Source organism: Styela clava, chromosome 9, assembly GCF_964204865.1.
Source record: "Styela clava chromosome 9, kaStyClav1.hap1.2, whole genome shotgun sequence".
NCBI lineage: Eukaryota > Metazoa > Chordata > Ascidiacea > Stolidobranchia > Styelidae > Styela > Styela clava.
This window is the reverse complement of record NC_135258.1, coordinates 10,990,536-11,007,366: the sequence shown is the minus strand read 5'-3', so window position 1 is coordinate 11,007,366 and position 16,831 is coordinate 10,990,536. Positions and strand designations below refer to the sequence as shown.

Genomic DNA, 16,831 nt, shown 5'->3' with positions numbered 1-16,831 from the left:
ATCAATAACCAATTTTTTTTGCCTAAGCTTATGTGGAATGATGTTGTGTGGCCTGCGGTTTCACCCTGTTTTTTTGTTTCTGGTCCTCCCGCATTAAAGGTTGCACAGCCCTGATCTAGGTTATATGGACTAGCCATAATGACATTCGACCACATAATAAATTGCTACTACCATTAGTAATTTTTATTTTTCTCTCTTTTCATTTTCTGTTGTTTCATTCCCCCTATACCACTAGGTGTCAGTCTGCCACTTGGTGTTGACCTGCCTGTAGGAGTGGACCTCCCACTTGGAGTTGATGACCTTCCTCCATGATGAAAATTACCTCGGCCTTGGTGTCTGTATAAACAATGAGTAAAATTTAGGAAAAATTAGAGCAACCATAAATTATATCTCCAAATAATAATTCTTGACAAATTACCAGGGATTGGTGGCCACTTTGACCCTTCAAAAGCATGGGCTAGCATTGTGTCAAACATAATGAACGAGAATATTGGTCGGAGACCAAAGACTTATCGATCAAAACTGCGGTTTCGATTCATGACTCTATAGTGACACCGCGTGTCCCATCACTAATTAATTGATATCTCGCTAATTATTCGACATAATTCATCCAAAATCAATAGGCTTCTGGTCCGAGATATGGAGCAGATTCAACCTCGCCTTCGTGAGATATCGCGTTCATCTAACAGACAGACATACAGACAGACAAATACCTATCAACATACTCACGGATCCTAAGATCAATAAGTAATAATAATGTAGCGCATCGTGCTGAGTTGACCGTTAGAAATATGCTCGCCTCCACACCTCTGGTCACCCTGAGGAAAACCTATCCTATGGTATTAAAAGATTCACTCTTGAGGAGGAGCAACTGACAATCAAACTCATAACTCAAACCCTTTTATGCCACCTTGTGATCTTAAAGATATGTGGACCTTTCCAATAGAAGACTCACATTTTAGGTTGCGTATCTAGAACCTCATGCTTAAGAAAAAATTGGATGAATAGTTCATGTATAACATTGAGATCCAAAGCAATCAGCCAACAAAAATGATTGAATATTTAAATAATACAAACCTGCCAGGTCTTTCATTCATTTGTTCCTGCGGATCAGGTAGATTTAGATGAGGATATAGTTTTGCTACATTTCCTTCACTTGTCAGTCTACCGTAGAATTCAACATGTCTCTGTTGATGAATGTTTTCTATTCGTTTCCACCACATTTCATAAAGATTTTGTGCTCCTGGGAAAATATAATATAGAGGGATATAGGAAATAGCGTTGTTTTGAAGAAATCACACGATTTAATTCAGTTGATGGAAGATTCCGAATAAATGAAAGGGGAAACAAGACCTTCTTGCCGCCATATCATCTTTCCTTTTCTTCCGAGATAGATATACTCCATCATTGACAACCAAAGCAAACTATTATTGAAATAAGACAAAATGATTTAATAATTATGAAAAGCAGACAATTCTTTTCACCTTTCTGAGCAGGCCGACTTGTTATTGTTACGTCTTCAGTTTTTACTTTTTTCATTGGTGGGGGTGATTCAGGTGATTCAAACACCGTGTCTACCGCACGTTTTCTGAATGAAAATTAATAATATTAGCATATTTTAATACCATTAAAATTTCACATCAAAATTGAATTTTTGTACTGCACCAGGTGCATAATCATAATCAGGTATAACAGAGTAACTTGTGTAGAGTCTATTAAAGATTTGAATATAACTCAATAAAGAGTTCCAATGCGTTGAAAGTAAAATCAAGAAGAACTGCGGTAAAATATGTCCCTTGGATGGGATATGATTCTATATTTATCGCAGAGGAGCTATGATGAAACTGCTTTAATCATATGGCAAACCATGCCTCTCGTTCGATTACCAGTTGATGTCGGTTATGGAAATAGTTAGCCAGTGATTTTTTTCCAGGTACATGGACTTGATGGTGAAGGAAGCCATAACAACCCTTAATGAAAATTCTTTTGTGCGTGATTATCATGGAGGGGATTTAAACCTGCAAACCCACCCAAGTTAATTAGACGTCAAATGGCAAGCATATACCTACCTAAAGATTCGCACCAACCTTTAAGCCTTGATTTCTAATATAATTGGTGGCCATTCAAAAAATGATTTTCAGATCATCAAAAATACAGAGATATAGAAAGTACATACGTTTCCATTCTCTCGTCTGCTTTTCCAAGACATTGCAATAAACAATCCAAAACTTCTCTGTGATTCTCAGATGTTGTGGAATGTTCCATCAAATAATTTTCAAGTTCTGACCATAAAGATTTATATTGTTCATCTCTAAACAAATAAATAAAGTAAATTGTATTTGTAATGGAAAATAAACTAGATGTATACACTTGGATGATTAGCAAGCTCGGCAATGAGAAGGATCCAGCAATCCTTCGTACTTGCATAGATGCTTGTTATGCCACAGCCCACAAGTCATCTTTTGCAAGGTTTTCAATGGTGCAAGCCAGTCCTTAATGATTCATACACCAAGCCACCATTTTATTTTATTTCAAGAGTGTTATTTCAGCTCTTTGTGAATTGTAAGTAAACTAACTGATTAGAAGTAAAAATGTTGTGAATCCAACTACATCTGTCTTTATTATTTCTGATAAAAAATAACTTATGCCGCAATGACATTTGGTTATAATTTATGCTTTTATATTAAATTGTACAATATACACTCTGAAAATGTCTTACCTTTTATTTGATTTGATTCTGCTTCCAGGAATAACAACAGGCAGTGATGTATTCTCTCTTTCCATTTTTATAATATGATATATTGAACTTTTACATTGCACAACTTGGTCTTGGGTTAAAGTTTCCTTTAAAACAGAGTATATAGATAAATTTATTTGATCGATTATATATTACTCTAAAAAAGGTTTAAATTAAGAGCCCTGTCAAGTGAATAAATTTGCAGTTGGGTGGATTTTAATCAGTATAGAGTGATTTCATATAAAAACGAATCTCCAGTAAATCTTCAATAAAAAAAGGCATAAAATCTACCAGGCTGAACCAAATAATTTACTATTCCAATTTGCTGAAATATTATTTTTGAATAAGAAATATTGATTTTATTATTTTTAGTGTAGGAACCAAAACCAAGCCTATTTTCTGTCAGAGCATCAGGAAATACTACGAATTATTTCCGCGATTCATAATAAACTTTTTGAACATAACCAAATAATTGATTTGTTTAGGACATCCCTTCCTGATATCAACTGTAAACCATTCCAATCCATCATCAAACAATATAAAACTGAAAATGGTCTAATCTAATGGATATACTAAATATACTAAAAGTATCTTAACAACATCAACATCCATACCTTCATGACTAATGACAATAAAGGTTCCAATATATTAGGCATGCTGAATAAAACAGTTTGTGAAAAGACGAGAGGCCAATGCCTAGCCATTCGTTCTAATTTAGATTTCATTTTTTCCAGGGGTTGTGGTGTTGTTGCTTCCCATTTCTTTTTAGAATGACCCCATGGTTGAAGTTGACCATCTTTCATGAAAGCACTGAAATCCTGAAACAATATCAGATATAGCAAGACTTGACTTCAATACTCAAAATCAATTGTGAATTAAACAACTAGAACAAATTAAATTATATGAAACAGTTACGCAGGAACGGTGGCCTAGTGCTTATATGTTTGAGTAAACAATGATGGCATAGCAAGTTAAAGTCTTTGGTTCAAATCCTGTGCTCACCCCTTAACACAGCGTAATAATTAGGTAGGTTTATGTTGCATGGAAGAGATTTTAGTCCTTCCAAAATAAAGTTATGTAGTCATAGTTGAGCACAGGATTTAAACCCAAGATTTTAACCTGTGATGCCATCATAGTTAATTCTAATTCTTCAACCTAGGGATGGACAATTACTTTTTTGAGTGGGCCATTTCCAAATATTAGACGGTTACTGGACTGGAGTCTCGAAACTCAATATGGAAAACTATGAATGAAAAACAGTTTATTTATAAAAGCAAGGCTAACGATTATATAATGACAGAAAGCACAATGTAACAATCAGAGTGACATTATTTTCATCGATATTTTCAAAATAAATTTATACCCATAAAAGCCATAGTCGTAATTTCAGCAGACAGATGAAACACTTCGGTGTGCCGGACCTGGCCTACAGGCTGTAATTTGCCCACCCCAAATTTAACCACTAGGCCACTTACAAAATAGCTCTCTGCATATCCGCTGCTCCCTGCACGGAGCCTTGTTTTTAGCCATGTATGTCCATAACCTCGTACATTCTTTCGTTTAGTACTAACTATCATTTTTACTTACATTAATTCTGTAATCTGTAACTTTTCCTCCTACGCCCTCACTTATGGATGGAGGGTCTTCAAACGGTACTTTATCTGTATTAAGAGCATGAAGAAATATATCATTTCCATGACATGATATCATATGTGTTGTTTGTCTTCCACTTCCACTGCTTGTAACCGCTTGTCCATTCTTCCATTTTTCAAGAAGCACCGATCGACCTGGGTTGGCATTGATGAGTTAGAATAAAAATAAAAATTATGGATGAAATAATAGCTTTCTGCCGCTCAGCCTGTGGAGTTCAAGGAAAGTTATTGGCTCAGCCGTTGGTGCATCAAACTGAGTATAGGAGTGTTCAGAGTTCGCAGGGTCAACCTTGTGGAGGATAAATAAGTGCGAGAGGATTGCTGGGTTCCCGGTATTCCACGTATCGCTGGACAGTCACAGCCATTAAGTCCGTGCATTCAAAACAAATAACTGGTTCACTATTCCAATACCTGACATGGACTGGTAACTGGGAGGCTGTGAGTCATTATATGCTTGAGTCGTCTCCTTGGAATAAGAATGAAAAACCTACTCTATCCTCTTAGAAACATGTTAACTGATACTTAACCCCTCTCTAACTAAAAAAAAAAATATCTCAGACACCTGGGTGTTTGAAACATGATAGCCACCAATTATCCATTTATCCTGCATAGTAAACACATAGTGGCTGAGAAGATTTTTTTATTATTAGAAAGAGGTTTGTTCCACACTATTCATACACAGCTTTCTCAATCATCAACATTCATCATCCACCTCATTTGGATAGTTAAATTTAAGATAAGGGATAGTACACAGATTAATATAGGCTGTAATGGCAAGCAAGGTTTTCTGGCGCTTAGGATGTTGCGCAAGCCGCGAGTAATTTATATTCGTAGGCTATGTTCATCTTAGTCCTAAATTAAAAGACCATGATTCTAATCTGACTGGAATATCTTAATGTCTTCCTCTTTCTTAATGAAAATATGGAATTAGGACTATTCTAAATCATTCAAAACTCCACAAAGGAACTATAATGTTGGATACACAAGTTTACTTACCACTTAATAAAAAGTTGGTGAGGCAAAGTGAAGGTCTGCTATTAACATCAACTGGACTGACTCGCTCTGCTGCATCACAGTGATATAATTCTGGAATATTTATATTACAGTTACATTCAATAAATTTCAAAATTACTTAGATTTGATATGAAAAAACTCAAATATTTTCACTTAAAATTCTGATTCTGATCAATTGAAATCTGATTTTGACAGACTAAAAAAAACGAACACTTTAATCGCAATTTTATCCCAATAAATTTATCACAATATGCATTGAGTTGTAGAAATCTGATAATGATGTCAAATATTGTATGTAAAGAAATTTTGGGCAATTGTTGGACTCATAACGTCAAATTTTACATTACAGTGAATTCCATTACGAAATTGATTTGCTATGTTGGGGTGGCAGAATAACGATATAGAATTTAAACACCATGCCGATTACCTCAACCATTGTATAATGCACTAGATAGGTAATGTCAAATCAGGCAGATTCTCAATGTTATAAAAAAGGAGTTTAATTTACAATGGTTGCTTGTACAGGCGCTTGTTTAAAGTTAAGGTATGAAAACGCTTTATAAAGAAGAAAAATATCAAATCTTACCATTCGCATTTATTTTTGGTGTAAACCATTTCAACATCATTGTAGAAGTTGGTTCGCCATCACCAGGTGGGAGAGATGATCCAGTTGAACATTCCCACATTCCTGGTAATCGAGGATGAAGTAATAAAACATCATAATTTGCAGAACTGTTAGCATGTTGTTCCTCCTGTATGATCATGAAGTATTTTTTAGATTATATTTTGTAAAATTGACACAGTGATATTTTTTACCAAGAAGATAGATTCATGATGATTCATGAAAATGCATTTGCTATTCGCTATAACCACAGATTATCACTGATTACCTGGCATGGATTCACAGGTTCGAATCCTGTGGGAGATAGAAACAAGCAATAGGTTTGCATGGATCTCAGACGATGGTAGTTCACATAACTGCCGGTCAGTTATGAATTTCTCAACGATCCAAGTCTATGCACCCAGAAAGTGGATGATCTATTTCCAAACCCAAACTGGAATGGTAACAGTATCAGAGGCTGTAATTCACCATGTGATTAATCCATATTATCAGTATATATCAAAATTTCATCCCATTCATATTATATTATGTTTGCACCCGCACACCAGGACAGAACTCTCCTGGTTAATCCAGCAATATTTACAAAATAAACACTTCACCCAGAATGTAACAAATTTGAGAGGATATTTGAAGTCAAGGGCATAGGCCTGTTTTTATTAGTAAATGATGTGTTGTGCAGACTCAATTCTTCCAAGTCTTATCGCCTTTTTTCTCCCCGGAATAAATATGTGAATCCTATCCAATATGTGGCTAGCAACCCAGCACAATAAAGATGATTATTGTATCGAAGCAAGAGTTAAGCACCTGGGGCAAGCAGAATATAGCTTAACACTTATCATAGCTCATAGCAAACTTAAAATCAGAATTTACCTTCATAGGTATACCAGTTACACTTGTCACGGAAAGATCATAATGTTTTTGTACAAGATTGAGAAGTCTGTTTGCAATCGCGATCCCGTGTCGTGTAGATTTCACATTATGTAGTTCAGATGAAATAGATTTATTTTGAGTCAATGGGGTTGGAGGTTTTTCAGATATCTAGAAATGGAAAAATAGTAATACTTCTCCTATTTTTGAACATATTATTTACAGTGATTAAAAAGATCTGGATTAATGCAATACTACCAAATGCAGTATACAACAGTACAACATGCAATACAAAAAATCCAGATTCACAATACTTCAATCTCGAATGTGCTATTAATTATAATTGACTAAAACATAATTCAAACTGAATCTTACTTGCAAATCCACACCAAAAGGCTTTATATGAATAATCACCAAATCTAACTCTGAGATCGGAAGAAAACCACTGGAAAAAATATATTAAAAATTTAAAACAAGTTAAAACTAAACATATATACACAAATCATTAATGTAAAATGAAAATGATCTCCATATTACAAAAAATGTCCCAAACTCCTATTGGGAATTCTAATCAATATGATACAAACATAAATTTATTTAACAGGCTTTCAACAAGGCTATTGCTGCTACTGTTAACATCTACTTTGACAAGCTTACAGTACGCAATTTCACTATTTGGATTAAGGTGACCAGGAATAAGACATAAGTTTATATATAATATAGCCACTCTAAAAACTACAAAATGCAGCGGTAGCATTTATTAATACTGATATATCCAAGATAAAATTTACCTGTTGGGATTTGCTGCAAGTTCGTTTTGTTTTTGGACAGCTTCTGCAACACAATCCTCAATGGTTCTTCTATGAACATCACTGAAAGGACAAATTGTACATATATGGTAGGAATATTTTAGTTGCAATATAACTCAATAGCATCACACTAAAAACCATCACATATATTTCGTTCTATTGAAAAGAGTTCAAAAGATAAATTTTCATTTTTACTTTTTTTCTGTAAACTTCTCGCATTAATTATGAAAAGGCCACCAGTATGAGTTTTCTATATTGTTTAAGACTTAAAACGAGAATATCGGTCAGAGACTGAAGACTTATCGACCGAAAGTTAGGGGATCCCCCAAAACAATGCTCTTACTCCATAGTGACACCTTGTGTCCCATCACTAATTAATTGATAACTCGCTAATTATAAAACATAATTCGCCCAAAATCAATAGGCTTTTGGTCCGAGATATGATGAATGCACATGCAAAATCTGGAGCAGATTCAATCTCGCTTTCGTGAGATATCGCGTGCATCTAACAGACATACACACAGCCAGACAAATACCTATCAACATACTTACCGATAAAAATCGATAAGTAACAATAGGTTTGCTCATAAAAAAACTTCTAACACAGGAATTGCATACAATGGAAAGTGGAAACTTACTGCTTAAGTTGTGTTATGCAAACAATCCTTCCTCTATTTGGAACATTTTTTACATTTGGATCATCAAATGCATTTTTCTGTTGTATGGTCGGTTCACTTAAAGATTTCACAGCATCTATTAATCCAGTTAATACACTGCAATCACTTCGTGCAACAGGAGGCCCCACGGATGCTAAAGCACGCAGTAGCTGAACAAGATTTCAAAATTTGGATTATAACTATAACAGGAGAATAACACATATGAGGTGGTATAAATAACATAAAAAACAGCAAAATTTGACAAAAAAATATGTCTCAGAGATGACAAAAAAATAAGGTAAAAGCCATGCCAAGTACAAATATTAAAACTTCAAAACATATGGGATTGGTTGCAAGACAGAGATTTGGAATCAATGAAAATTAATATCGGAAATTTTGGCTCTGACACAAGCACAACACCGCCCTATTAAACAAAATTTTCACTCAAGACTACAGCGAAGAACCCTGAAAATAATAAATTTTGGATAAAAAAAATTTTTGAGTATGTAAGCCTTCTTCAATAAACTGTTAGAACGCTTGGAAAATTCGTACCTATCGAGTAAAATTATGACTTCTTTTATCACTATCAAAAGTTTGAAATCTCTACTTTAAAAATGAGTTTGAAAATCTGACTTCGGCACTGAATCCAGTGAAAACATGCGAAACCGAGACTCAGACTCTGCGTGCCTGGTTTGAAATATGTAGAAACAGACATTTTTTATATAAAATCAAACATACAGCATGAGAATTTTGATCTTTAGGATTCCATGTGTTCAATGTCTTGCTTGTTGTATCGCTAACAACAAATTGGAGAAATTTTTCTCTCGGGAAAATATCCCAAACAATTCTGCAATATTCACATAAAGCTTCCATGCAGCAAGTCCATAATGACTTTGTGATTGGTGCCAGAGGAATCATGCCCTGTGTAATATAAATATTAAAATGATGTTCATCAACTTTTTAAATCAATCAATATACGTTGGTTAGTTGATTGAATCCCTTAAATAAATAAACCAATTCTCTTTTTAATATTAGGTGTAAAAAATGGCAAATCAGGTTATACGTTTATCTTTGTGAGTATGTAGTTCATGAAAACCGGCCACATAATTATTTTATCAGAGTAAACACATTCTCACTTCGAACAAGGTTAAGCACAATTATCAACTTGTATAGTTAGTCACTAATATTTTCATTCGCTTGAATCAACTGATGATGCCATGAAAAGAATACAAATTGCTGAATTGCAATAAACATTTCATATTGTGTCAAGCTGGGAGTTCAGGCCATTAACCAAATAAAACTTATTTGAATTTTAACAATACATGAATACTGCAATATATCTCAGTATCCCAAAAACGTTCGTATGTTTATATTTTTGGCCCTTTTTTTTATATGTTCTTGATATTCACCACATTAACAGCTTAATACATTAATAGATTGTCATTTAAAAATAAAATTGCACAAACCATAGGAATGCAAGAGACTTTATAAACTATATTAATGTTTACTGACCTGGGGTCGTGATTTCATAAAGATGTCAAAATCGATAGTTTGCTTTGATGATTCTTTCATGGATGGTCCATGGTCGAGGACAAATATTGTCTTATGATTTATTTCCTGCATTCTGAAATAGGTTCCTTGGTTATTTGAAAGAACAAATTTAATAAAAAATCATCATTTACTTCCTGCGTGAGCAAAAATTGGCAAGTAAGCTGAGAGAACAATTACGAGAAAAGAGCGACATCGTGCAGCAGTCAAACAATTCAGAGATAGACCGTGATTAAATAACAGTACATTAACTATTTCATTTTAGAACTGTATATATATGCACTTTCTCATATGCAATGTTAACAATCATCCAGTGTTTTTTTTTTTTTTTAAACGCTCACAAATGTGTTAAATGTGTTTTTGCAGCAAAAAATGTAACAGTTGCTCTTTGATGTGTCATTATTAAAACTCAGACAACACGGGGATTTCCCCAAATGTCGGTGATTTTTGCATAACAATTCGCTAACGTTTCTTCCGCGCTTCAGTCTCTATTATATCTGTTATTTGGAATACTGATCCAATATCCCTATTATGACTTGCTGGAACATTAATGTCTGGACGGTGAAAGAAGGTCAACAAGTCTGAAAAGTACAAATCAACTACACGGTAAGTTGTGGTCAACACAGTACTGCAATATCAGAATATCGTGAGTTGTTTCATTCTTATTCCGTTCATTTTGATAGGATAGGATTTACATATTTATCCCAGGGGAGAGGAAAGCCGATAAGACGGCTTATCCATATGGCGAACCACGGCCTCTCGGCCGGTTACCATTCCAAGTCGGGTAGGGATTAGTTTTACTGTATTGTTTGTTTTCGGAAGCATGGGCTTGGTGGTGGAGGAAGCCGTAACCGACCAGCGGTTACGTGAACCACCCAACGACGGCGAGGAGTCCAGCAATCCTCTCGCACATAACCATCCCTGCATGGGATTCGAACCTGCGAACCCACGCAGAGTAATTAGAGGTGCGGTGGCGAGCGTATTCCTAACGCTTAGCCCGTTGAGCCACACCGCCGCGCCTGTTGAGCCACACCGCCGCGACAGGACGTTTCTTCGGATATCAGTATATGTAAGACATGAAAATAGGTGAATTAAGTACGACTGTACAGGCTACTGGGCTAAGGCCTACATGTTTGTGTTTAAATTATCACTTTTGTTACTTTCCTCTCCCCCGGGATAAATATGTAAATCCTATCCTTTCCACTGCTGTCGCTTGTCCCTTATTGCATTTTCCTATTGAGGTGTTTAGCCAATTTGCGGCCATTAACTTCAATGTCCCAATTGTTATTCAAAAAACATGAGAAAAGGGTAGACTATCATAAATTTAATCATAGAATCCAACATTCACCACCCACTCTTAAAAGTCTTTCACAACATCCGGACAAAATTCATTACACAAGAGCAAAGTTATAACATAAAATCCGACAGCAGTAGCCTAAATAAGAACAAATAATCCAAATCGCTAGCCGCAGGACTTTCTTTTAGAAGGTTGTCAGATAATAAAAGAGACAATTAGCTGAAACCTGACACATAATTACAGTATCGTATCTTCCACCTATCCTCTGTCTCTTTTCATTTATGCAAGAAGCTTTGGGAATTGTTCGGTTAGCATTGCTGGTACAGATTTTGTAGCGTTAATAGTAAAATTGGTCATAAACCGACTATACCACTCAATATTCCATTTTACAAGTTAGATTGCCCATTCTCGCATGCTCAATTTCTTTGGAATTGGCAGCTGTCCTGAATTTCCACCCTGTGTGTTTATCTTTTGTCATTTTAATCATTCAAATCAACATATCTAGGGTCCTTCATTCAAACAGCTTGCTATTATAAAAGTAATGGCTTCAATTCTATCAAATGATGATTTTTGAATTAATTAATCTGTAAATTTACAAATTGGCTCTATTATTGTAGCAATTTATATGTTATCTGGTACATGATATATACCAGTATATATATTCTCTTACAATATATGTTCTTTTTTAAACAGAATCACTCCAATGGCCAGTGGGAGTCCAGATCCATCGTACCAGGAGCGGATTGCTCGAAAAAAGAGAGTGGTCAATGAACTTCTTGCACTACGACGTATGAAGCTCATGCAAAGAAAAGAACATGTGAGTTTTTCACCGAAATCATATTCACCAGATTCAGGTCGTGAGTACGAAGCATTCAGAGTACAAAGTGATCAAGATTATGGAGAGAGATTAACAATAAGTCGAGAGCAAGTTCGTGGATTAATGAAGGGCACCGTTTTGGAGCAAGAACTTCATAAAACATACGGTGAACGAGCTTTAGAAGATGCAGCAGATCATTACGCAAATGCAGTATCTGATCCTTATGGCAGTTCGAGCGAAGATAAACTTTCTGATGTTGCACAACAGAGATTATTTTTTCACAAATTACTAAAGGAGAGAAAACTAAAAATGGAAGCAATGCGGCAAAAAAGATATGAGAATGAACAAGCATTATTACAACAAAAATCAAACCTTCGAGCTGCGAAGCTTAAACTCAAAGAAAAAGAACTTGATAAAGATATTCACAGCGACAGTAGTGAAGAAAATTTGAATTACTTAGTAAATGAAGTGAAGCAAAACATTGGGGTAATGGAAAAGAATATAAGACATTTAAAACAAAAACAACGCTCAGAAGTGAAAAAGGTAAAATCATTTCAGAAACCAGCAGCGATTGATTATAGCTTCAAACCTTGGCAAGAAGAACAAGTAAATATTGTTACCAACATTGTACAAGATATAATCCAAAGAACCCTTGATCTTTGTGTTTTTTCAGAAGATAACATGGGTGAAACAATGCTTGAAAAATTATTAAAAACAGATAATGAACAATGGGAGCTTTTAATGTCAGAAGGTATCAAACATGATGCTATTTTGAATATTATTAACGAAATTTTTGACGAAGTGTCATCTGTGATGATTCGTAAAACTGCTGAAGAAATCATATTCCTTTTAAAAATGGTGAATGTGTCGGCGTGCGATTTAGTCATCAATTCAACATATACTGCAGTGAATGGAAAACCTCCAAAAGATTCAAACAGTTCCATCTCACAGATGGTGGATAAAATGTGGGTTGAAATAATGACTAGAAGACTGAAAACAAGAAAAAATCTCTGGGCTCACACCCAAGGGGCCAAATCTACTTCTATACCCTCAAAGACTATTGTCACAGAGCAACCTGAGCAAGTGGAACAAGTTGAAGAAAATGATGGTGATGTAACAATGCTCTCTTATGAACAGACACCTCTGACTGGGTCAGTTTTTACGGGAGAGATTTGGGATGAATATGTCAGTGCAGAGTTTTCATATTGGGAATCACAATCAGTTGATTTAGCACCTATGCCGTTTTCTTTATCTTACAAAAAAATATATGGAATAAGCTGTTTGAGTATGTCCTATGACAATCGTTATGTTGCTCTCGGAACATACAGAGGTGATATTCTTGTGTATGACATCACTTGGGAGCCATTTCGACCTATCCGTTGTGTGTCATTTGTAGGTAAATCTCCTGAAAGGATTTCTCATATCAGCTGGACAATTGATAGAACAAAGATATTAACATTGAGTGAGACGCTGTGTTTGATTGTTTGGTCAGTTTCATATCTATCACCCTCTTCTGCATCAGATATACGACACCTTGGAATACCTGAAGACAAAACAAATGGCTATAACTGCCAGCAACTAACGGCAATATGCATATTAGAAGGTTTAAAACAAGATTTTATGATTAAAGAGGGACCACTTGCATCTTCTATCACTCCAGCCTCGTTTTCAACCCCAGTGGTAGCGAAATTCTCCCCGTTTATGAATGTATCGGGAGCACAAAATTTCGTAATCGTAGGTTTTGCAAGTGGAGACATTTTGAAGTGTGACCTATCTCATGTCACATCATCAAGATTCAAGGTACTTTTGAATTAGCATCCTACTGAAACAAATTCACCTTTCATAATTGGACAGGATTCATTGTCGAAAGGTAATAAAATCACAAAGAGTATCGAAGTCGAGCTTTTTCGATCTCATCGACATCCAATCAATATGATTCATTTTATAAAGAATGATGGTGATATGATTACTTTTGACCAGAAAATGAACATCTGTGTTTGGAGACACAATAAAGAACAATTGAGTGGTTTTAACTGGTTTATACCATACAGGAAACTGCGTATTACTGGTACAGAAGCCGTCATGGTACCTAAATTACCAGAAAAAGTCATATTCGAGGATGAAATTACTTTGAAAAAGAACACGAAAGGAAAAAAGAGGAAAGGAAAACAAGTCGTTGAAAAGGAGCGGAATCAAGTCATGAATGAACTCAGAACTTTACAACTTCAATCCCGACAGCCATGGCATAGTGATGATCAAGAATATAATGAAGAAGGAAAAAAGAAAAAGCAAGACAAGTTTATTACAAAAACATACAGTCCCACACAGCGAGAAATTGTTGATCCACTTGCAGATCAAGTTTTCCATATTGTAACCAGGCAGCGATCAACAAATTTGATGGTTCGATATGCAACGCGGATATATTCTGTTAGCCATAATCCAGCCAGGGCTTTGATCGATACGCTCTCAAATTCTGATGGAAGCAAGTTGTATTTTATGTTCTTATATGCAAAACATCCCCCCAATATGAAAGCACATGTGACGTTGGTTAACCTCGATTTGAACAGACTAGATATGTTGCAGTCAATGGTGATAAAACAAGATCTTGATAAGAATGATTTTGACAAATGCGTTGTGAATAAGGAGTTGGCATTCGCTGTAACTCGCACATTTATATCCAACAAAACAGAATATATTTATTGCAACATTGCAGGCAGAATGCATGCATTTTCTACCTTTACAGGTTCTGAAATAGCATGGTGCGCTCCTGATAAAAAATCGAAGAGAGGAACTCCGGAACGTGGATTACGATTTCCGCCTAAGTTAGGGCAAATGACTGGTAAAATGATGTTGGCCACATTGTGTCCGGAAGGTAATCGAACATATGTTTTATTACAAATGCAGCCAGAACAAAAGAAGAGTGAGGCAATTACTGGAATGTTTACTGTCGTTAATGAATCGTCCCCAGAGTTTCGACAAAATTTATATATATTGAGAAACCAACTGACATCATCTCTTGATGCCTCATTCGTAGAGGAAGATGAAACAAGTGCAGAACAGTGTGTTCATCATCAGTCTCATTCAAAACGGGACATGCCCATCGAACTGTACGTGCAAATGACTCTAAATTCGATTGTGGATAACGCAGTTGCTATCGCAAGCTCTCAACTAATGACAAATGAACAGAGAGTGAAAGTATGGGCTAAAGATTGGGAGAACATGCAGCAGTTTTTCACTGACTGACACAATATAAGATTTTCTTGTATAGATTTGCTTCCTTACGTTTATATTGTATATATATATATATTGATAGTTGATACACTTCATTCCAGGGGCATAGCGAGAAATTTTCGAAGGGGGGGTTCTGAAATTTCCAATTACCAAGGCCAGAAAACATGGGTTTCCAAGAGCCTCAACTAAGGGTCTAAAAAGCGTTTCAAGCTACAAAAAATGAATGATATGGAAGAGGAAGGGGGTGTCCGACCCGCAATTCCCTCTCCGCCCCTGCTTCATTTGTTGCCATAAAAACATGGCCTATGGAGTCATAATTTAGCAAGTTTCTATTTTTATTGGAGCTTTACATTCAAACTCAAACTTGGGGGCAAAGAAGCAAGTTTGGAGTTAGAAATTCAGACTGATGGTAGTACTGGAGTCCAACATTTAAAATTAATAAAAAAAAAAAATTTGGGCTAAGCACTGTTGTCAGACATTCCCAGAAGGATTGTATAAAAAAGTTTTTATATTTAAATATCTGGTTTTCTAAGAGTCAAAATTTTCTTCAACCTGGACTCTAAAAATAGCAGTTCTGAGGTGCTTATTTTCATTCAACTTTATATTTTGCACAAATTGTATTAGTGCCTTTCAACTGTGTATGCAAATCCACCTTGGGTGCTCTATTCATATCAATTTTTTACTATTCTATATTTTTCAGTACAATTTCTTCAAATTTACACTGTTCTGTAATTAGCCATGATAGCCTTCCTTCAATTCTTCATTCAAAAGTTCACTCCCATTTTTATGTTTGTAATATGTCTTTTTTTTAAATAATATTATAGTAGTTTAATTAGATTCACTATCAGAGTGTTGCTAAATGGCGTTAGCCCATGAGCAAGTAATATTTTATAGGGTGAAAGCCATTAGTTTATATTATTATAAGAATTACAAAACAGAACCAAGATGGTTTGGAGCATATTCTAGAGCGAATCATACACAAGGAAAAGTTCCGAGCATTAAATAAATTTTCTTCATTTTAATAAATCGATAGGTTCTGTTTTTAAGGGCCACCCTGTGTATTGATATACAAGCTCCTAACCGTTTAATCTTGCACTGTTACAATTGACCTTAGCCATAATATTTTGTAATTTGTATTATCTTGCCTTAACAATAATATCCATAACATATGCATTTACACATGACCAAATGTTTGCTTTATTTTCTAATCAATAAAATTTGTAGGTAACAATGGAGTTGATATTGTGTGTTGTGCAGAGGTTAGTGGCAGCCGATTAGCCCATTTTTCACTAGAAATTACAATGGACTTTATTGATTATATTCAAGATGATAGTAAAGTTGTGATTTCAGTGAAAACCTTACTGTGTTACTAGGCTTGTTTTACATTTTAGCAAAGTTTCTTTCTGGTGTTTTTTTTTCAGGGCAAAAAAAGTCCTGATCGCCCCTCACTACCAGACAGACCCTAGATCTAGACATCACATGATATAGGCCCTCTATTTTGAGTCCAGTTTGGCAAAATTGCATTAAACGTTAATTGTCTAATGATTCACAATAAAACCGACCACGTGTTAGCCTGCCTGA

The 16,831-nt window shown here is 35.3% G+C and overlaps 1 protein-coding gene and 1 pseudogene across 2 annotated transcripts; one reads left to right on the top strand and one right to left on the bottom strand.

Moving 5' to 3' along the window:
• Nucleotides 1–157: 157 nt before the first annotated feature.
• Nucleotides 158–10,090, bottom strand: LOC120339608 (integrator complex subunit 13-like). Its single transcript, XM_039407770.2, has 15 exons — nucleotides 9,870–10,090; nucleotides 9,096–9,278; nucleotides 8,340–8,527; nucleotides 7,684–7,764; nucleotides 7,268–7,337; nucleotides 6,896–7,063; nucleotides 5,990–6,155; nucleotides 5,386–5,475; nucleotides 4,325–4,524; nucleotides 3,352–3,555; nucleotides 2,720–2,844; nucleotides 2,177–2,311; nucleotides 1,485–1,588; nucleotides 1,078–1,243; nucleotides 158–336 (listed from the first exon to the last, which is right to left on the bottom strand). The coding sequence occupies exons 1-15, from the start codon at nucleotides 9,978–9,980 to the stop codon at nucleotides 174–176; spliced, it is 2,154 nt and encodes a 717-aa protein (XP_039263704.2). The 5' UTR covers nucleotides 9,981–10,090; the 3' UTR covers nucleotides 158–173.
• Nucleotides 10,091–10,277: 187 nt separating this feature from the next.
• On the top strand, nucleotides 10,278–16,711 carry LOC120339606 (uncharacterized; annotated as a pseudogene). The gene is made up of 2 exons (XR_013477914.1): nucleotides 10,278–10,511; nucleotides 11,896–16,711. The product of XR_013477914.1 is annotated as an uncharacterized LOC120339606 (transcript).
• Nucleotides 16,712–16,831: the final 120 nt, after the last annotated feature.